Source organism: Polypterus senegalus, chromosome 8, assembly GCF_016835505.1.
Source record: "Polypterus senegalus isolate Bchr_013 chromosome 8, ASM1683550v1, whole genome shotgun sequence".
In the NCBI taxonomy this organism is placed as follows: Eukaryota; Metazoa; Chordata; class Cladistia; order Polypteriformes; family Polypteridae; genus Polypterus; species Polypterus senegalus.
The window spans coordinates 157328602-157352030 of NC_053161.1; the positions used below are offsets into that span (position 1 = coordinate 157328602).

A 23429-nucleotide genomic window follows, 5' to 3' on the forward strand; every position below is an offset into this window, starting at 1 on the left:
CGCTACTGTCTTGATCAAGGCAGCGTCTTCACAAACAAGCGCAACCAGAGAACAATTTTGCTACGGGTGACCAAAATGGTAGAACCAAAGAAACGCCGAATAGCAAGTGAGTAAAAAAAAAAAAAAAACTTAAGACATGGTGGGGAAAATTAATATTTCTTCCTAGAAGTCAAGCGCAAGTATGTCTTGATTTGCAATGAAACTATTGCAGTGATGAAAGAGTATAATGTGTGTCGAAACCAAATATCCGACCTACACTGGTGCCGAGCGAGAACAGAAAGTTATGCAAATTGCAGCTAGTCTGCTAGTTCAACACCAGGATTTTTTTCGTGCTAACAAAACACAAGAAAATGCCACATTAGCCAGTTACGAGGCAGTACAACTCACGGAAAACCTTTCTCAGATGGTGAGTTCATAAAACAGTCCGTCTGTGTCCAACCCGCTATATCCTAACACAGGGTCAAACTGCTGGAGCCAATCCCAGCCAACACAGGGCGCAAGGCAGAAACAAACCCCGGGCAGGGCACATACACCCGCACACCAAGCACACACTAGGACAATTTAAGATCGCCAATGCACCCAACCTGCATGACTTTGGGAGGAAACCCACACAAACACGGGGAGAACATGCATACTCCACGCAGGGAGGACTCGGGAAACGAACCCGGGTCTTGGCAGCAGCGCTACCACTGCGCCACCGTGCCACCCCTTCATAAAACAGTGCCTCACTAAAATCGCAGGCATAATGTGCCCGGAGAAAATGCAGGAATTCAACAACGTTCACTTGGCCAGAAACGCAGTTGTGCGGCGAAATTAACATTTGTCAGCTAGCTTAAAACATCAAGTGCCCGATGAAGCTGGCGCTTTTGATTTGTACTCGAGTGAATGTTTTGAGAGCACTTTGAAATACAATAAATGAAAACCCATTAATGGAGAACTGTGATGCTGTTTTTTTTTCTTTAAGCATATTCAATTATGAATTATGAAGCATAATTTACCTATATTTGATTGCTTTGCTAGCTTAATACACAGGAGGTGAGGCAATATACCTCAGCAATAGTGGGTGGCCCAGCCCTTCATAAATTTCTCTGTATGTGGCCCTCAGTGAAAAAAGTTTGGACACCCCTATCCTAGATGGACAAACAGCAGGCAGCTGAAAGGGAGAACAATACGTTTAATGGGACAGAAGGTGTAAAATAGCTGAATCAGTTCTTAGTGTTGCCATTTAAGTTAAATCGTTTAATTTTAAGAGAAAAAAAAAAGGTAAAGGCAGTTTTAGTAATCCTAAATCAAATTTTAATAATGAGGCCAGTGCAATGCAAGTCCTGTTGGATGTTGGACTTTTTAGATGATTTTTTGGAAGAGCCAATAGTCCATGAGGGCTACATCTGCAGGAGATGCCAGCTGATCCAGCACCACGAGCTCAGGGTCACTGAACAGAAGGAGTTGTAATAGAAAATTGGCAGACTTGGCCCAGGTGTCCTTTAGAGAGACAGAGAGTGAGTTTGCACCCTAAAGGCGGCACAGGAGGAGATTCCAGGCGAGAAGGTGGGTCACAAGGCGTGTAAGGTAAAGGGTGCACACTGTCTGGGGGCATCAACCCCAGAATTAGATGAATCAATCCATTATCAGGTCCTTGCAGAGCTGGACGGTGACTCTGATAATTCTGAGGAGGTCAGCAGGGTTGAGGAGCCCCAACGGGCCACCTCAAAACCAGTTCCCAAAAAGAGAGAGGTAGTGATAGTTGGGGACTCAATCATTAGGGGGATTGAAGCGCAGGTGTGCTCCAGAAAGAGGGAGTCTCGCACGGTGTGTTGCCTTCCGGGAGCACAGGTGAGAGACCTCCCTGTAGGGGTGGATGGGCTCTTGGCCAGAGTGGGGGGGTGGATCCAGTTGTCATTGTCCACGTTGGAACAAATGACATACATAAGGGTAGTCTGTCAGTTCTGCAAATTCAAAGAGTTCTAAGTAGGATAGACTGGGATAAGCCTGTAAATGTGGAGACAGTCAAGGAGCAGTGGAACAGGTTTAAAAATGTTTTACATGTAATGCAGGACAGATACATACCTACATTTGGAATTAATAGGAAATAAAATAAAACTCCACAGTGGATTAATAAAGATTTTTAAAAAAGCTACATTGAAAAAACTTCTTTATATGGCATATAAGACTAATGACTGCAAAGTGAATCGTAGCGCGTATGAGAACATGAGGGCAACCATTAAGAAGGATATCAGAGAGGCTAAAAGACAGTTGGAGAGGAATATAGCAGATAAGGCGAAAGAAGACCCCAAGAGATTCTTTCAGTATTTTAGTAGTAAAAGAACAGTTAAGGAGGAGGTCAAGTTCATCAGGAATAGTAAAGGGGAATTAAAAGATAAAGACAGTGAAATATTTATCCTCGTGTTCTTAAGGAGGCTAGTGAGTACAGATATAAACCCATGACACATATTTTTAGGAAGTCACTGAGCACTGGAGAGATTCCAAAGGACTGGAAAATGGCAAATATCATCCCATTATATAAAAAGGGTGACAGGGCAGATCCAAGCAACTACAGGCCAGTAAGCTTAACATGCATCACAGGCAAATTAATGGAAGGAATTATTAAGGATAAGATTGAGCAACACATGGCAAGGACAGGAGTTATTGTGAACAGTCAGCATGGGTTCAGAAGAGGGAGGTCGTGTTTTACTAACTTGTTGGAATTCTATGAGGAGGCAACAAAAGGATACGATCAAAGTGGAGCTTATGATATTATTTATCTGGACTTTCAGAAAGCATTTGATAAGATGCCACATGAGAGGTTGGGCATCAAGTTAAAAGAAGTGGGAGTTCAGGGTGATGTTTTTAGATGGGTGCAGAATTGGCTCAGACACAGGAAGCAGAGGGTGATGGTGTGAGGAACCTCATCAGAACTGGCCGATGTTAAGAGTGGCGTTCCACAGGGGACAGTGCTAGGGCCGCTGCTATTTTTAATATATAGAAATAATTTAAATAAGAATATAAGTAACAAGCTGGTCAAGTTTGCAGATGATACCAAGATAGGTGGATTAGCAGATCATTTGGAATCTGTTATATCATTGCAGAAGGACTTGGACAGCATACAGGCTTGGGAAGATTTGTGGCAGATGAAATTTAATTTCAGTAAATGTAAAGTATTACACATAGGAAGTAAAAATATTAGGTTTGAATACACAATGGGCGGTCGGAAAATCAAGAGTACACCTTATGAGAAGGATTTAGGAGTCATAGTGGACTCCAAGCTTAATCGACCTCCAGACAGTGTTCAGAAGCCATTAAGAAGGCTAACAGAATGTCAGGATATATAGCACCTTGATCTGTCGAGTACAAGTCCAAGGAGGTTCTGCTCAACCTTTATAATGCACTGGTGAGGCCTCATCTTGAGTACTGTGTGCAGTTTTGGTCTCCAGGTTACAAAAGGACATAGCAGCACTAGAAAAGGTCCAGAGAAGAGCGACTAGGCTGATTCCAGGACTACAGGGGTTGAATTATGAGGAAAGATTAAAAGTTTAAGCAAAAGAAGAAAGATTAAGAGGCGACCTGATTGAAGTGTTTAAAATTATAAAGGGAATTAGTACAGCGGATCGAGACGATGACTTTAAAATGAGTTCATCAAGAACACGGGGACACAGTTGGAAACTTGTTAAGGGTAAATTTCGCACAAACATTAGGAAGTTTTTCTTTACACAAAGAACCACAGACGCTTGGAATAAGCTACCAAGTAGTGTTGTAGACAGTAAGACGTTAGGGACTTTCAAAACTGAACTTGTGGATAGGACTGGCGAGCTTTGTTGGGCTGAATGGCCTGTTCTCGTCTAGATTGTTCTAATATTCTAATATACTGTGTATGCTGTTTTCAAATATTATTTCAATCACTCTAGAATCAAGAACAAACTATAGAAAATGTAAAAGCAAAGTGGTGTTTTAACAAATAATACCAAATAGAACAAGGTATGATAGAAAATAAAATTGATCGCAAGTGTCTGGATTATAGTCTTTAGATAAAGCTTACAGAAAATCAGCCATGTCAAAGTGTAGATGTTGGCCTGGATGGGTTTTAATTTAATGATCGGTGTTATTCATGAAACACGTGTCTCGGTCTCCTCTTCCTCGTCTCCATTTTTTTGGTCCCTCGGACAAGCCATATTTATGTTAAAATTCCAAGTAGGGCTTCAGTAACTGTGATATTACACACATTTGATTGACTGCCTGTCCATATGATGGATGTCATTGCTCAAAGATTTTGAACTTTTTACACATCTTCATTTGCAAGCCATGAAGTAATCAACATGGCCCAAAGCAACGCAGCCATTTACTGGTCTTAAGTCAAAAAAGAAAAAAAATAATGTGGAAATGAAGGAGAAACGTTTATGTTGTAAACCACCAAAACACGTGTTAAGGTGATAGATTACTGGCAAGATTCAGGAGGAGAAGAAGATTTGATGTCAATTGGTTCTGCAAGTGTCGTGTAAATTCAGTTCATCTTGTTTGCCTGAGTGAAATATAATCAAAATTCAAGCATCTATTATTTTAAAAAACGGAACTCCAGAACAGGAGTGCACAGTGATCACCGCGATGTTCAGAAAGTCTCTCATGTGGTACATCATGATTGTCAAATTGTAAGAGTCAGGCCTGAGGGCACAGTTGATGGATGTGTGCAGGCAGGAATCGACACTTTGACAGGACTCTGGTCCATCATCTTGATTAAGAAAACATGTAACTGCTGACTGAGTTCCATTTGCAAATTCGATGGCTTATCAGATAACCTGCAGACAGTAAAACCCCTAAAGGTGTACTGATATATAACAAGTGAAGTTTAAATGTATGCACTTCAGCAAAAGTTCTATCTATCTATCTATCTATAAAGGAGAGTTGGGATCCGAGAGACTGTGTTTGTGGAGGGATTGAGAGTTAAGGCGGGTGGGGGAGTCACGTGATCATCTCCCCTCCCATTCACTTCATTTCGCTCTGAGCTAAGCTCCGCAGCTGACGCGGTCTTGCCGTTCTTTTTCCTTAATGTTTAGTTCTTTCTCCTTTACTAATTTACTGTTTAGTACATGCGACATTAACACAGTCACTCATAAAAGAGGAGAAGGCTCCGTGCAAGAAATTTAATATTGAAACTACCTTGGAAGACATGCAATCAACGAGGCCATTAAACGGATCTCAAGAGAGGTCTTCTAGGTTGGAAAAAAAGCGCTTGGCTGCCAAAACCAGGCGATTAAACGAATCTCAACAAGAAATGACTTCTACGTTAGAAAAAAAAAAAAATGATTCGCTGCCAAAATCAGCCGGTTAAACGAATCTAAAGAAGACAGGATTTCTAGATAGGGAAAAGGGCGATTGGCTGCCGATACCAGGCGGTTAAAAGAATCTGAAAAAGACAGGACGTCTAGATTGGAAAAACCATGATCGGCTGCCGAAACTCGCCGGTTAAACGTGCAGCGAAGCGTGCCAGATCTGCTAGTAATATATAAATAGCCAATGAAATCTGAAGTTTTAAAGTTCACATTACAAGAAAGACTTGGGTGTCCAAGGGGACTATCTGCAGTACCAGAGAGTGTAAAGAAGTGTTTAAAAATATTAACTGAATGATGTGTGTATCCATAACACACACTTGAGAGGCCAATCTGGACTACTGAGTGCAGTTGTGCTCTCCTTGTTATAAAAGGCACAGAAAGCTACGAGTGAAGTCGACTCAACTGGTTAAAAGGGCAGCAGGCTGAAGAATCTGACTCAAATGTGCTCAGTGCTTTTTTTGGTGCATTTCTAAATATACTTTACTCTTTTCTATCTACAGAGTAAGAGAGATGGTGTCATATACAAAATGGAGGGACGTGTCCAGCTCTCCATGAGCTCCTAGAAATGGAATATAAATGTCAAGCTGACCTCAGAAGAGAAGAGTTATGACAAGTTCTATGCAACCTGCTGTGCACACTGGCGTTGCCACTTTAGAGTCTGCTGTGCTACTTGTCAGTTGATATTTTGGATTGTCCTGCACTGTGGAGTTTTATCTTTACAGCATATGGAAAGAACCAGAGAAAGAGCAGCAGCATTCTCATAGTGTGCCAATAAGCAGCTCAACAGATAATCGTTTACCAACTATATTATCCAATCACAGTGAAGAAAACAACTTGTGTTCACTGTGATTGGCTGGTGTGTTTTGTACATGGAGTGTTATCAAGCTGACGCTCACCTCACCTGCTGATGAGCTGAGAAACTTTATATGCCTGTAAGTGTTGTACCTGGGGTAAGACCCTCAGTTTATCTCAGTGGTCAGTGAGACAAATTTGAAAGCCAACCTGCCAGGTCACTTTCCTTTCTTGTTAGCTGGACAAGTTGGCCGTTGTCAGGTAACCCACTTTCTCTGCTGGAGAGTCAGATTAAGATGTCGAGGGAAGGCCATCTGTCAAGGAGGCTTTAATAATAAGGTACACATAACACAACAAAGGGCGGAATCTGGCACTACACAGGAGCTGCCTTTCCATGTCTACTATGGAGAACAAACGAAATGTGGACATAAAGGAAGAAGACTGTAAATGGGATTCAGTCCAACATCAGGTGATGATTTATGGCATTAAGAAAGAAGAGGACTGTAAGTGGGAGCCAGTAGTTATTAAAGAAGAGTCGGAGCCAACATCTGTTACCACCGACTTGCAAAAAAATGAAATTATTAACTGGGTCAAGGAAGAAGACGTTAAATCCGAGCCTGTCACTCAGCATGTCTGTCAAGATGAGGAAGTGACTGGAACAGGCACACTGGAAAGCAGACGTCAGGCTGTCCAGGTGAAGACTGAAGCTTTGGATTACAACGTGGTGAAGAGTGAGACGGCATCGTGTTCAATGCATTCTGAAGAAGGTAAGAGTTGAAATAAATTACATTAAGCTTTACCTGAACAAGCTGTTTGCCTCTCTTTTCATTGAACTTAGAAATGAATTCTGAACAGAAAAGCTAAAAGTGATGAACACCTAATAACACAGTTGCCAGTTTTAAAATGAAGTCATTGTTTTGGGCAAAATATATTATTTTTGTTTTCTCTGACACTATTAATAATGACCGCAGACCATCATTAATCAGTACTATGGCATGGATGCCTTCTGATTGTAGGCATTAAAAGCACACAAAGGAAGTTGTGGCAGATGAAGGATATACAATAAAATGCACTATATGGACAAAAGTATTGGGACACACCTCTCAATTATTAAATTGAGGTGTTTCAATCAGACCCACCACCATAGGTCTATAAAATCAAACACCTAGCCATGCAGTCTCCATTTAGAAACATTTGTGAAACAAATTGGGTCATTCAGAAGAGCTCTGCGACTTCAAGTGTGGTACTCTGAAAGGATGCCACCTTTGCAATGAGACGGTTCGTGAAATTTCATCCCTGCTGGATATTGCACAGTAAGTGGTATTAAAGTGGTAGTGAAGTGTTTAGGAACAGCGTCAACTCGGCCACGAAGCAAAAGACCACATATAGTCACAGAGTTGGGTCAACGACTACTAAGTTGCACGGTGTGTGACACTTGCAAATGCTCTGCTGATTCCATAGCTAAAGAGTTTCAAAGTTCCACTGGCATTAATGTAAGCACAAAAACTTCACAGAATGGGTTTCCATGGATGAGCAGCTGCATGCAAGCCTCACATCACCAAGTTCAATGCCAAGCAAAGGATGGAGTGACCACTAGACTGTGGAGCAGTGGAAACGTGTTCTATGGAGTGACAAATCTCGCTATGGGCGAGTCTGGGTTTGAACATTACCTGCCTGAACTGCATTTTGCCAACTGTGAAGTTTGGTGGTGGAGGAGGGATAATGGTGTGCGACTGTTGTTCAGGGTTTGGGCTAGACCCCTTCTAGCAATGGGCATTCTTAATACATCAGCATACCAAGCCGTTTTGGACAATGCTATGCTTCCAACTTTGTGGAAACAGTTTGGGGAAGGCCCTTTTCTGTTCCAGTATCAAAATACTGAAAGGCCAAGTCCATAAAGACATGCATGGATGAGTATGGTATGGAAGAACTTGACTGGCCTGCACAGAGCCCTCACTTCAACCGCATTGAACACCTTTGGGATGAACTGGAACAGAGACTGCGAGCCAGGCCTTCTCATCCAACAGTGTCTGACCTTACAAATGCTCTACAGAATGAATGGGCACAAATTTCCCACAGAAACACCCCAAAATCTTGTGGAAAGCCTTCCAAGAAGAGCTGAAGCTGTTATTACTGCAAAAAAGGGGATCAACTCCATTATTATAGTCTATGTATTTGAATGCAATGTCATTAAAGTCCCTGTTGGTGTAATGGTCAGGCGTCCCAATAACGTTTGTCCATATAGTGTATCTTTCTGATTGAACCCATAATCCTCCAAAAAAGGTTGGCAAAAATTATCTTAAGTGACATAAGGTTGTATTCCTTTAACCCTCTTTGCACAAATAACTAATGGCTAATGCATTGCCTTAATGAGCAAACATTTGCTTCTGTCTCAGGCCTATCTATAACTAACCAACCAGAAAAAAAAAAACAACCAAATGTTTAAGATATGTTTAAATTTACAATTTTCCTGAAAAATGTATTCATTGATATTCTTTCCTTGACCTGCGCTGGATTGTCTACCAGGCTAGGGATGCTTTCTGTCTTACACCAGATACAGGACACCCAGAGTGGCTCCAGCGGATCCCTTGCTACTGAGATGAAAAAGGCTGGCAAAAGTCACTTTTTTGTTTGGGAATCTGAAAGAAAATAATCATCCATAAAAAGAATTCACTTTAGAACAAATTTCAAGTGGCAAATTAATATATACAGTGTGAAGAAATAACTGCTACTTGAAAAATACTGAACTTATGCTTTAAGATTGACATGTATGGAAACGAGGCATTAAATGACAGTGAATAAATATAATTTAACATTTTTTAGAAAATTATAACATTCTCAAATTTAGCCTACATTGAATCCAAATTCTTTTAAAATGGGTATTTTAACAATGACACAAATTTCAAGCCCTACATTCTGAGGTTTACTTGTGCTTAAGTCATTAAAGCAAGTTATGTGCTGCAAAATTGCTTTGAGAAAACTACAAGCAGCAATATGACATTTGTGATTTATGTTTAGAAAAAAAAAAAGCAGCAGCTTTTCACTACATTTGCAAGATATCTTCTGCAAATAACTCTGGTGTTCCAGTGGTGGTATCTTTAATTTCTGATGTTTCTTCATAGGTCCGTTTTAATATTACACAACTTTTTCCATTAATTTTCAGTTGCAGACTTACATAACTTTGGTGATTTGAGGAACTAGGCAGCACAGTGGTGGACTTGTGTGCGACAGCTGAGAACCAGTGAGAGCTCAGACAGAAGTACAATGCTGCGTAATTGAGCTATGAGGTATAAGAAACATGGCTGTGTTGTGTATTTATATATATATATATTTAAACTGCTCAAAAAAATTAAAGGAACACTTTGAAAACACATCAGATCTCAATGGGAAAAAGAAATCCTCCTGGATATCTATACTGATATAGACTGGGTAATCTGTTAGGAACGAAAGGATGCCACATCGTTTGATGGAAATGAAAATGATCAACATACAGAGCCCTGAATTCAAAGACGCCCCAAAAATCAGAGTGAAAACATTATGTGGCAGGCTAGTCCATTTTGCGAAAATTTAATTACGGCAACTCCAAATTGTACGCAGCACTTTGTATGGCCCCTGTGTTCTTGTATACATGCCTGACAACATCGGTGCATGCTTCTAATGAGATGACAGATGGTGTTGTGGGGGATTTCCTCCCAGATCTGGACCAGGGCATCACTGAGCTCCTGGACAGTCTGAGGTGCAACCTGGTGGCATTGGATGGACCAAAACATAATGTCACAGAGGTGATCTATTGGATTTAGGTCAGGAAAGTGTGGTGGCCAGTCAATGGTATCAATTCCTTCATCCTCCAGGAACTGCCTGCATACTCTCACCACATGAGGCCAGGAATTGTCGTGCACCAGGAGCCACTGTACCAGCATAGGGTCTGACAGTGGGTCCAAGGATTTCATCCAGATACCTAATGGCAGCCAAGGTGCCTTTGTCAAGCCTGTAGCGGTCTGTGTGACCCTCCATTGATATGCCTCCCCAGACAATCATTAACCCACCACCAAACTGCTCATTTTGAATGATGTTACAGGCAGCATAATGTTCTCCATGGCTTCTCCAGACCCTTTCACTTCTGTCACGTGCTCAGGGTGAACCTGCTCTCATCTGTAAAAAGCACAGGGCACCAGTGGTGCATCTGCCAATTCTGGTATTCTATGGCGAATGCCAATCGAGCTGCATGCTGCTGGGCAGTGAGCTCAGGGCCCATTAGAGGACATGGGGCCCTTGGGTCACCCTCACGAAGTCTTTCTGGTTGTTTGGTCAGAGACATTCACACCAGTGGCCTGCTGGAGGTCATTTTGTAGGGCTCTGGCAGTGCTCATCCTGTTCCTCCTTGCCCAAAGGAGCAGATACTGGTCCTGCTGATGGGTTATGGACCTTCTATGGCCCTCTCCAGCTCTCCTAGAGTAACTGCTTGTCTCCTAGAATCTCCTCCATGCCCTTGAGACTGTGCAGGGAGACACAGCAAACCTTCTGGCAATGACACATATTGATATGCCATCCTGGAGAAGTTGGACTACCTGTGCAACCTCTGTAGGGTCCAGGTATCGCCTCATGCTACCAGTAGTGACACTGACTGTAGCCAAATTCAAAACTAGTGAAGAAACAGTCAGAAAAGATGAGGAGGGAAAAATGTCAGTGGCCTCCACCTGTTAAACCATTCCTGTTTTGGGGTCATCTCATTGTTGCCCCTCTAGTGCATCTGTTGTTAATTTCATTAACACCACAGCAGCTGAAACAGATGAACAAACCCCTCTGCTACTTAACTGACCAGATTAATATCCCATAAGTTTCATTGGCTTTATGCTATACTCTGATTAAAAGTGTTCCTTTAATTCTTTTGAGCAGTATATATATATATATATATATATATATATATATATATATATATATATATATATATATATATATATATACACATATACACACACACTGCTCAAAAAACTAAAGGAACACTTTTTGGTCTGAGTATTGCATCGAGTCACTGAAACTTATGGGATATTGATCAGGTCAGTGAATTAGCAGAGGGGTTTGTTCATCTGTTTCAGCTGCTTTGGTGCACTAGAGGGGCAACAATGAGACGACCCCCAAAACAGGAATGAACGGTTTAACAGGTGGAGGCCACTGACATTTTTCCCTCCTCATCTCTTTTGTCACTCGTTTTGCATTTGGCTACAGTCAGTGTCACTACTGGTAGCATGAGGTGATACCTGGACCATACACAGGTGGCACAGGTAGTCCAACCTCTCCAGGATGGCAGGAAGATCAATAGGTCCCATTGCCAGATGGTTTGCTGTGACACCCAGGACAGTTTAATGGGCATGGAGGAGATTCCAGGAGACAGGCAGTTACTCTAGGGGAGCTGGACAGGGCCCCTTGTAGAAGCTCCTTAACCCATCAGCAGGATCCACCAGTATCTGCTCCTTTGGGCAAGGAGGAACAGGATGAGCACTGCCACAGCCAACAAAATGACCTCCAGCAGGCCACTGGTGTGAATGTCTCTGACCAAAAAAAGAGAAACAGACTTTATGAGGGTGGCCTGAGGGCTCGACATCCTCTATTGTGCCCTGCGCTCACTGCCTGGCACTGTGGAGCTCGATTGGCATTTGTCATAGAATACCAGAATTGGCAGGTCCACCACTGGCACCCAATGCTTTTTCACAGTTGAGAGCAGGTTCACCCTGAGCACATGTGACAGATGTGAAAGTGTCTGGAGAAGCTGTGGAGAGCGTTATGCTGCCTGTAACATTGTTTAGCATGACTGGTTTGGTGGTGGGTCAGTGATGGTCTGGGGAGGCAAATCCATGGAGGCACACACAGACCTCTACAGGCTAGACAATGGCACCTTGACTGCCATTAGGAATCGAGATGAAATTCTTGGACCCATTGTCAGACCCTATGCTGGTGCAGTGGGTCCTGGGTTCCTCCTGGTGCACGACAATGCCCAGCCTCATGTGGCGAGAGTATGCAGGCAGTTCCTGGAGGATGAAGGAATTGATACCTTTGACTGGCCCACATGCTCACTCGCCTGACCTCAATCCAATAGAACACCTCTGTGACATTATGTTTCAGTCCATCCGACGCCACCAGGTTGCACTTCAGACTGCCCAGGACCTTAGTGATGCCCTGGTCCATATCTGGGAGGAGATTCCCAGGACACCATCCGTCATCTCATTAGGAACACATTGTCAGGCACACATACAAGCACGTGGTGACCATACAAACTACTGAGTACGATTTGGAGTTGCTGCAATGAACTTTTGCCAAAATGGACTCTCCTGCCTGCCGCATCTCTGTAGGTTGATCATTTTCATTTCCATCAAACAATGTGGCATCCTTTTGTTCCTAACACACTACCATATCAGTCCATATCAGTAGAGATAACCAGCAGGATTTTTTTCCCCATTGAGATCTGATGTGTTTTCAAAGTGTTCCTTTAATTTTTTGAGCAGTTATATAAGAAATGTGAAACTGTTGAAAAGTCATCATGGCGTTGTGTAATCTGATATCCTCAGATGACAAGATCTGCAACTGTAGTTGTCAAGTTTGACATACCCTCCAACTAGAAGCAATGTAATGTGTATCTTGTATCTGACATGTCAGTCACAATAATGAGCAAACACAGTCTCCTATAACTAAAGATGCACAGATTTTCAAAGAATTTTTCACCATATTGAATAAATCATTCAAACTGTGAAACTGAAGGTTGGAAAAAGTAAGTGAACCCTAAGCTAATGAGTTTTTAAAAAGCTCATTGCAGTCCGAATTTAGCACACCTGGGGCCTCATGTATAACGCCATGCGTAGAACTCGCACTATAACATGGCGTAATTAACAAAGCGAAATGTGCTTACGCACAGAAAAATTCAGATGCAGGAATCTGTGCGTACTCCAACTTCCACGTTCTTCCGTTACATAAATCCCGATCAGCGTGAAAACTAACGCTCGCGCACACGCATTATGTAACGCCCCAAATCCTCCCAGAATTACGCCTATTTGAATATGCAAATCAATATAAATCGCCCTTAAGCGCAGCCTTCTGTGAAAAGACAATGGGAAAAGCACAGGGGATACATAAGAATTTCAGCGAATACCAAGTGGAGGCAAAGGAAAAACATACTATTTGTTCAAATCAACCGTGGTATAATCAACAAAAGGAAGTTGATCGAGTGACATAGCGTGTTGGAGAAACTTGAAAGCTCACATTCACAAAATCGCACAGTGCCGGAAATAAAAAAGAAGTCACATATCAAAGTCGCCGTGAAAAGAAGAGTTGTAGCCCACTGTCTGAGTGTCATATGAAAGCTTATTAGGGTACAGAGAAAAAAGGCACACAGTGGGGAAAAAGCACGAAATGTCAACTTTAATCTCGAATTTTCCACTTTAATCACGTAGTTTATTTTTGTCATTTAGTAGAACATTATAAACTTCATCTTAAAATCGTTTAATTAACCAGTTTCTCAAATCACATCGTAATTAAAGTAGCACGTTAAATGCTTTGTTTTGTATTTGATCTTCTACTCGTATGTGATCTGTGTGTGTGAATCACTACTTGCTTCTTAAACTGGCTCTCTTCCTCCAACTGGACACAGAGTCCATTACATTCGTGATATTACAGCTCTCTGAATAACTAAAATACTGAGATGTATACGTGATGTCATTTTCATGATGATAGGAGTTAAAGCACATTATTAAACATGGGTTTCATGAGCCTCGTGCTCATGACAAGCATTTATCTTTTGTCGAAATTTGTCGCTGCGTTTTTAGCTGTGTTGTTATTTTCTCTTTCTGTTTTATGTTAAATATACATTGGCGTAGCCGTCACTGCAGTCCTTGCTTTTCTTTCCCCAAGTAACCGATCGCCACACAATCAGCTCTGTAATAGACGTTAAGCCATCTGTAAGCTTAGCCGATTCTTCAAAAGCGTTTAAAGAACATTGAAATATCTTCGTAGTACATGTTTAATTATTCTATCCTTAACGACACTCCCAGTGAAGAATATAGATTATTTAAATGAAGTTAAAGTTTTATCTGTATAATTTAACAAACATATTTTGCTTCATTTCACATTAAAAATGATATTGTCATCATATGTAAATACGCGCTTTATAAAGTGGCCCAGGTTTTGAGATATTATAACTGTAGTGCAAGTTTACAGTGGGGTGATTGTACTTATACACTGTAAAATAAGCAGTGTTAACATAACACTTAAAGAGTTATTTTTAACACTTCTTTGGAGCACATATGGTCCCAATCCATCGAGAGTAAAAATAACACTGACTGTAGTGTAGAACTTATAGTGTAAATAAAGCACCATAAAGTGTTAAAAAACAGCACTGAGAGAGTATTTATTTACACTTGTTATTGTACTATAAGTTTAACACTGTGGGGCACGTAACACCTCTGGTGTTATTTTTTTACTTAGATTACTCTGTTAAGTGTTATTCATAGTGTTCTTATTTGGTGCAAAATATGTATTAACAAATACATTCTAATATTTAACAAAATTCTTTACACAGATGTAAACATTCAAATGTTTATTTACAAAATGGGCAAAGTGGCTAATTTAAAACATGTACAGTTCCATGTCATAAAATTACATATAAAATGATAAAATATAAAAACATAAATCTTGAAATAAAACCTGCATTGACAGCTAAGTGTTAACAAGACTGCAGTAAGGTACAACAAACCAAAAGAAATTATCAGACCCATAAGACATTTGCATATCAAAAGGTTTGTAATAAATTAGTTCAGTGACATTGAACACTTTCAAGGATTCACAGTGTCTTGGTTCAATTCTGTAGGCATAACGATGATCATCAAAGCAAACAGTTTTGAGCGGTGATGCAACCAGTACCACAAATTCATTTCTAACAACAATATCTTTGATTTTATAAAACACTGGCAAATCAATGTCTACTTCACCACAAATAATTAAACCAGAACGGTATTCAGTTCCATTATGCTTCACGCATTTAACTGAGAGAACATATGTTTGAGGAGGAATATTCAACTTGGACGCAATTTGGTCATTTTCACTTAAGTCACAGAGAGAAACCGTCTTTCCTGGTCCAAGCACTATTCTGTCATGATTGAAGGTTGTTTGTATGAAGGTGTACATGTTGTGAAGCACCTTATTGTACGAGGCACCAAACACAAAGTGGGCTTTGAATAGTTCATCAAAGGCAGCAAGACCACTCACTGACTTGCATGGTATGGCTTTTTTGTCGAGGATGATGTAGTATCCATGAATGCTGCTTTTCTTTGTCCCGACAGCAAGCAGGTAGGGCTGGGTGCTCTCCTTAATTGAATCAAGATGTTCCTGTATGTTAGTCCCTGCCTAAAAATAAAACAAAAGACAATCCTTAACAACGCTCCAATTGCTTGTTTCTACATTAGTTTTACAATGAATACAACTGGGTTGAAGTTGAAGCAGACAGGTCATACAGAAAATGCCAAATTTACCTTTTTGAAGATCACAATGTATTTCTCAGCTTGAGATGCCGACATTTTCCCAGGTCTCTTGCGATCTTGTGCTGATGGAGGAATTAGGTGAAGTAAAAGAAGAATCAAAGCAAGACCACTACCCCATCCTAAGAGATATGGTTATTTTAGGGGGGAATAAACAATTAGTAAGGTACATAAATATGTTATTAACTTGTTAAAAAACAGCTTACCATCTTCATCTGATTCAGTGTCCACAGCTGATTCTGCACAGTGAATCAGGTCCTGAAGTTCTTGGGAGGAGTTAAGCCCCTTGCTCTGCTGAATGACTTTCTGCATGAATGTAGTTGGCCACCTCTCTAAAATTTAGCTGCTGTCTTTTACCAAAAAGACAAGCAAAATCCAACTCAATCTGTAAAACCCACCAAAGCAGAAAAAAAGCAACTAAGTGCAAATTTATTATCTTTACAATAAATAGTCAAACTTTAAATCCCCACAGATATCCTCTATTGTCCTTATTTCACAGAAAAATAATCTAAATCACATTAATAACTCAAATGTTCTTACCAGGCCCTTGATATCCAAATAACGTGGAAATTCAGTTAGCACATCAGTGCATCTGCTTGGGTCATGAATTATCTTGCGACGATACTGAAATGTCTCCCTCATCTTGACCTTTACTGTCGCCTCCTCTGAAGTATGCATCATAAGAGAAACAGCTTCCTATACTGTTCTTCGGTTAGGATAACTTCTGTGCTGGATGAAGCTTCTCTCTGAGCAGATGGGCCACCACTAAAAGACTGGGGGACACATCTACGTTTCTCTAATGGTGCACTGTTCCTCTGAATGTTCTTAATTTTCCATGACAAGTACCCTTGTCCACTTTGAGGGTCATAATAATGTTCCTTAAAAAAATGTTTAAAGTAAAACAAGACATCCATCTACCACATAATTATTTAACTAATTTAATTAATTGACTTACATATCCAAGCTTTGCATATGGATCCCTAAGATATGGAAACATGGCAATGATTCCTTGAGCATACAGTTCTCTTACTTGTTTGGGTGGAGATGAGCTGTAATATTATAGAGAAACAATCATATATGAATTGAAATGTAAATAATTAAATGTTATTAACTTTTAAAATTCACTTTTCCCAGCAGTTAACACATTACACTTTATAAAATTGCATCAACAAGATGAGAATTTGAGTGTCACAGGCATTTGCTACAGAAGAAATGTCACATTAAATTTTGTCCTGACACCTTTGTAAAAGTGCTCGTTCACCAAAAATTCAGTTTTGTATTTTTCCACACCTGGAAGATCTTTATAAATTTTTGATTGCATCCAAGAGCTTTCTAAACCCCTATAAACAGAAACGTGACTACAACTTTCAAGATCCGTGTCTTGCATGACCCATGTAATGTAGTATAACCATTGTGATAATATTCCATGTGGCTATAGTGGTTCAACCTAAACTTCATGAAACTTTAAATCCTTAGTGTGTGTAAAAACAGACTATTAATATTGTTATTTTTTGCACAAACTACTTTTCTTGCTCTATAAGAACCATTATAGTCATTCTTGGCCTTGAAGTGGCAGTTGTTTTTCCTGTCTATGAGGGTGACTTTATCACAAATATGTTCATTTGTTTTCTGAACATGAGAAAGATCTTACTCTGTGGAATGACACAGAGTTGAGTAATTAATGAAAGAATTAGCATTTTCATTGAATTAACCTTTTAATGACCTTAATGATCTTTTAAAAATCATGTCCTTTAACAAATTTTGCTTTGGGCTAGGAAATCATGACCACTGGAATAAAGAATACTTAAAATACAAGTTACCTGTGCTTTTCAGTCATATCTGCAGTAAGAATATTGACCATCTTTCTCCTGTTGCTGTCAGACAAGCATTTGGTTTTGTTGTACTCTCTGATGATTCCATCCCCACCAGGTTTAGTCTGCAGAATTTTTTTGACCATCTGCAAAGTTACAAAGCACAATAAACAACCCATGTCAGAAAACATTCTGTGAACATGATTGTGTAGTCACATTGTGATTCTGCACCTGGATCAAATCTCCAACGCATGAATTTGGTAAACTCGACTTAACTTTTGCACTTTAGTTTCATGCATTAACACAAATGACACAGTGTGATATTGTCAGAAATCAGAAAGGCACTTTCTTCAAAATGTTAATTTCTTTAAAACATAATTTAAAAAAATAAGTGACTAAATTCTAAATTTTTACTGAATAACATCCAAGGCACAGACACACACTCACAATTCCTGCTTCATCTTCAGCTCTCCTCTTTCTTGTAGGGCTGTCATCACTTAGAAGAATGGTGTCATCAGATTCATTGCTTGAAATCTCAGCTGAGCTTTCTTCACTTGGCACTGGAGGAACATGGGTCAATTCTGTTGACCAAGAATTAAAAAACCTTAGTTTTAGTCGAGTTAATTTGACTGTTAATTTGACAAACAACTGTTAAACCTTGGTACTGCTAACAAACTTTTTTAAATTTACAAAATTAAATACCCGTTTGCGATCGCAACGTTATATGAATTGTGTTTCCTAAAAAACATGTTTACACATGGCTGTAAATGTGTGCATGGGTGTGATCTTAGACCCAGACGCGGTGGTAAAAAGTTGTATATTAAGTCACACTTAACAAGCGGATTGCATGCGCCTGTCAACAAGGATCGACAAGATATGAGGCAGGTCGAAAAATCGTCCGATTGCGATTTTTGGCCGTTCATTTGGTGCATCTCGAGCTATTTAATTCCCTGTCAAGTCATGCCATTAGCCGTTGTGCTAATCCCATCAAGGGGCTTTGGTCCAGCGCTCACGCAAAAGACACTAGATGCCCTTGCTTAATAAATAAACTGTCATGATTCACACCCTGTCTACCGTCTTTTTCCCCACGCTGTCACTTCTCCTCACGTGCTCATGTTTTCCCTAGCCCGTCATGTGCATTTCTCACGCCCCGTCTGCTCACCGGTTTCTCATTTCCTCGTGATTAATCCAGCATTTAAGCACACGCTGTGCGTGGCTCTAACTGCTGGATTATTTATTGTATGTTTCGTGCCTCGATTTTCTCACGTTTGGTTTTTCCTTATGATTTCACGTTGCCAAGCTCGCTTTGTTTCTCGTTTTCGCGTCTCGGACTTAACGTCTCGCTCTTTGATCTGCCGGTTCTCGAATCTCCGCTCTCCCTTTTGACTACGTCTTCCGCCTTTGTTTTTTGCTCTGAAGTTTCACCGCCTGACATTTGAGCGCCGACCTCGCTTCCGCTCTCCGACTTTGCTCCCTCCAACTCTGGATGGAGTTCCGCACCGCCCCGTGACACAAATGATGGAAAAGCAGTGCAGCTCAACCTTTATACAAATTAATTTACAAAATAAACTTAATATTTGACTTCCCAATCACAGTCAATATGCAAATACATTTTAATTAAGTTTAATTATGCCTTAAGGCATGATATTTTGATACTCCCCGGACATTTTCAAAGCACAAACAACCACGTCACTTGCCAATGCTCAACTACGTACATTTTGACGATATACATTACCATTTGAAGAATCTGGCAATAGTATCTGGAAAACGCCCAAATTTGGTTGCTTCAGAATGTCCTCAAAGACGTCTTCGTCTATTTCAGTGCCAGACTCATCATAAAGCCTGGCCTCGGGCCTATTGGAGACACTGATGCCGAACTTCACGAAGGCTGTAAACGAACCAAAATAAGATTCAATTGAGTGGCAAACGCCACCGACATTGTCAGCTTAATGCTTATTTTTTTATATAATTACAAATGCAATTACCTTCATCCAGAAAATCGGAAAGTTTCAAATCGCTGTGAGAAACTTTCACATACTTCTGTTCACTTCTGAACTTAACTTTGACAAGCATCTTCACTCCTAACAAAGTATTTAGTGAGTACTTAAAATATATATATTTTTAAGTATAGAAAGATAAAGACCTCACCTTGCAGCTGGCATGTGGATAAAATGGCGTTTTCGTCTTCACGATTGTTAAAAGGGGAGGGGCAAAGAATTTGGCGGGTTTTTTGCACTTCAAGTGTAAAAATGTAATTGCACCATGCAGCACCACTGCAACTACACTACAAAAGAAAATTTATTAACACTGTTGGTATCAATTTAACTCTTTTAGAATGAATAACATTTAACACTGCATTTTTTACACTGCTTATTTTACTGAGTAAGTACAAACAGTTCTACAAGGAGCAATTGATTGAGTGCATTTAAAGTTCTTGGGATTAAACTGTTTCTGAACCGCGAGGTCCGTACAGGAAAGGCTTTAAAACATTTTGCAGTGGCTGAGGTAGCGTGTCCTTAAAGCTGTATACCGATAATTCTCTTTCCGATCACTCAGATACAGTGATATAAATACTCCGAGTCGTGCAGTGAGAGTAATATGGAAAAAGATGATCCGCTGTGGCAACTCCTAACGGGAGGAGCTAGAAGAAGAAGAAGTGAGAGTAACAACGCTAAAGCAGTTATGGTATTTGGAATACTATGGCTGTTCCCTGGACCATTATATTGTTACGAGTTAATTACAATCAGATGCATTACACTAATAAACAATATGCGGTTAGTTTCTGTGTATTTATAAAGCCGTGTCATGAAAATAATGAGTAATCACACAAGAACAGGAGCACTGCTTTGACGCTGGGTGCCGCCAGTTTGCAAAACCGAGCGGAGAACTTGCGTATGACAAGGCATGAGGTACCGTGGAAAAGTGCGTGGCTTTACGCCAAGTGTAGGTTTTATACATCGCGATTTGAACGTGGAAAAGTTCTTACGTCAACATTTCTGTGCGTACGCACCGTTTATACATGAGGCACCTGGAGTCTATTTAATGAAACGAGTTCAGAGGTGTGGCCTAGAATTACTGTGATTGATAAAAATCGCTATAAAGTTTGAGCTTTGGACAAGAAGTATATCCAGATGGGAGTCCTGCCTCGCACAGAAGAGCTGTCTGAAGAGCTACAATCGGGAATTGTTAATCTACATTAGGCTGGAAAGGGTTACAAAGTCATCTCAAAGATTTCAGATATTCATCAGTCTACTGTTAGGCAAGTTGTCTATAAATGGAGACAATTTCGCATTGTGGCTACTCTGCCTAGAAGTGGGTGCCCTGCCAAGATGACCCCAAGAGCGCAACGCAAAGTCAGCAATGAGGTAAAGAAGAACCCTAGAGTGACAGCAAAGGACTTGAAGTCATCAGAACTGGTTAACATCTCTGTTCATGAGTCAACTATACGCAAAGCATTGAGCAAGAAAGGAGTCCATGGCAGGACACCAAGAAGGAAAAAAAAAAATATATTGCTGAATGCCTGAAGTTTGCGAAAGAGCACTTGGTCACTCCACAACGGTACTGGGAAAATGTTTTGTGGAGTGATGAAACCAAAATTGAACTATTTGGGAGGAACAAGCAGAACTTCATTTAGTGTAAAAAGGGCACTGCATATCTACATCAAAACATCATCCCTACAGTAAAGTATGGTGGAGGGAACATTGAGGGGAAAATGAACTCACAAGTTTATTATCAAATTCTCCAGGATAATGTGAGAGTGTCTGTCAACTTAAGCTCAGAAGAGGCTGGGTGATGCAACAGGACACTGACCCCAACCATCGCAGCAAATCCACAGCACAATGGCTTTAGAAGAACAAACTCGGCCTTTTGGAGTGGCCCAGTCAGAGCCCAGATCTCAATCCTATTGAGATGCTGTGGAATGACTTGAAGAGAGAGAGACATACACAGAAGACAACCAAAGAATATGGAAGAGTTAAGGCAGTTCTGCAGGGAAAAATGGGCTCAAATTCCCCTGCATGATGTGGAGGTATGATCTGCAGTTACAGGAAGCGCCTGGTTGAGGTCATTGCTGCCAACGTAGGGTCAACCAGTTATTAAATCCCAAGGTTCACTTGCTTTTTCCGCTACCACTGTGAACGTTTAATGCGTTTGTAAAATAAAGACATGAAAGAGTAGAATTCTTTGTGTGTCATTGGCTTAAGCTCATTGTGTATATCAGTACCTGTGACTTTGATGAAGATCAGATCACCTTTTATGACCAATTCATGCAGTAAACCAGATCATTCCACAGGGTTCACATACTTTTTACTCGGACTGTACAGTACATAAAAATAAACATGCTGTTTGGTATAACATGTTCAAGAGTAAGCAGCTCTACTGACCTAATAATACCATTATTACTTATTATTTTATAAGCACCATAATGTTGGGAACACAACAAAGGTAGGTCTATGAAAGTCGTTGTCGTATTTAGTTCTTTGTCGCATATCCCTTGCATGAAATGGCTGCTTGAAGTCTGTGATTCACAGACATCACCAGGTGCTGAGGATCTTCTCTGGTGATGCTCTGCCAAGCCTCTAATGCAGTCATCTTCAGCTTCTGCTCATGTTTTGATGGGGCTTGTCACTTAAGTTTTTCAGCATATGAATGGCATGCTTAATTTGATTTCAAATGGGTGACTGGCTTGGCCATTTGAGAATTTTCTACTTTTTAGCTTTGAGAAACTCCTGTGCTGCCTTAGCTGTATGGGGTGGGAATATGTGAGAATGAGATTAGAAGCATTTACTGGAGGGCACTGTATGTTGAAGAAGTAAAAAGCTTAGTGAGAGACTGTTCTTATATAAGAAACATAAGAGGCCAGCAAGTGTCATTTAGTCCCTGTTGAATTTGCATTTAAAAGACTTGAGCACACTGGGGTTTGGAGTCCCATAAGGACACATTGATGCATACTGATGATACAAGTATTCACCTACAGTAAAGCCGATGTCACATTATGTGACTTGTTAATGTGAGGTATGTCAGAATTGGTGATCACAGCTGCTGATCTTGTCGCTGCACCATGTCAAATTGCATGACCGAAAGTACAAAAGTAATAGCAAAGTATTAACAGCTGCAGCAGGTTCAGGAGCTGTCTCTGCTCTGATTTCTTTTTCCTATTTTTATGGTACGTAAAATATGAAACATCAAACAGACAAGCTTCTCTTCTGTTTGCGAGGTCCACAGCCCCCCTGCAGCCTGACTGAGCCAGCTATGAGGCAAAGATTTTATAGCTGTGGTGCGTTCAGTTGTGTATGTGCTTTTATAATTTTTTTTTCCATTCTGTTTTAGTACAAAAAACATGAGACATCAGACAGACGAGCATCTCTCCTATTTCTGAGGTTCAAATCGTGTGTGTTCCTTATTCCTAATCACTACATTCTACAAATAGTACTGTGTGCTCTGCAGTCATTGGTGCTCAACGCTCGCAAGCAAAGAGCCTGCCACTCCAACCAGAGGAGATCTAAACCTGTTTGTTATTCTTTCACCCTGACTGGGATACCACAGCAGCCAAGTTAGGACTTCATGTATAATGAATGTGCATCCATTATGGCCTCCCGGCTGGGCCAGGATTCACCCCTCATCCCAGTCAAGGTGTAGTCCATATGACAGGGCATTTTCAGTGTATGTATATGTATAAATTTATACATACATACATACATACATATTTTTATATATATATATATATATATATATATAAAACAATAATCTCTCTCTCTCTCTCTCTCTCTCTCTATATATATATATATATATATATATATATATATATATATATATATATATATATATATATATATAAGATAGATATATAGATAGATAGATATGTATATAAAATAAAGCAGTTTTAAAAATCAAAATCTAATTGATCTCTTAGACTCTCCCAGATTCTGTCCCCAGTATGTTGTTCTTCATTTGATGCTTTCCATTTACTCTGACTGAGGGTATCG

At 40.3% G+C, this 23429-nt stretch overlaps 2 protein-coding genes across 2 annotated transcripts in view; one reads left to right on the top strand and one right to left on the bottom strand.

The window, feature by feature from the left end:
* The window catches only part of LOC120534640, a 120430-nt gene that overhangs the window by 93746 nt on the left and 3255 nt on the right, over positions 1-23429 (top strand). Inside the window, exon 9 of the mRNA XM_039762231.1 lies at positions 6462-6880. Within this exon, the coding sequence (XP_039618165.1) occupies positions 6462-6880 (419 nt within the window). The remainder of the gene's footprint in view (positions 1-6461; positions 6881-23429) is intronic.
* LOC120533227 lies at positions 14718-15962 on the bottom strand. Its single transcript, XM_039760003.1, has 3 exons — positions 15841-15962; positions 15629-15699; positions 14718-15503 (listed from the first exon to the last, which is right to left on the bottom strand). Exons 1-3 carry the CDS (start codon positions 15944-15946, stop codon positions 14817-14819), a joined length of 864 nt encoding a protein of 287 aa, XP_039615937.1. The 5' UTR covers positions 15947-15962; the 3' UTR covers positions 14718-14816.

What these genes read in the sequence shown, in the direction of transcription:
- LOC120533227 (XM_039760003.1), bottom strand. Translation starts at nt 15,946, where the DNA reads ATGCAGAAAGTCATTCAGCAGAGCAAGGGGCTTAACTCCTCCCAAGAA. An exon ending in CACTGAATCAGATGAAGATG is followed by an intron (nt 15,700 to 15,840) that starts GTAAGCTGTTTT and finishes TTCCTCCATCAG; the next exon opens with CACAAGATCGCAAGAGACCT. An exon ending in ACATTGTGATCTTCAAAAAG is followed by an intron (nt 15,504 to 15,628) that starts GTAAATTTGGCA and finishes TTTTATTTTTAG; the next exon opens with GCAGGGACTAACATACAGGA.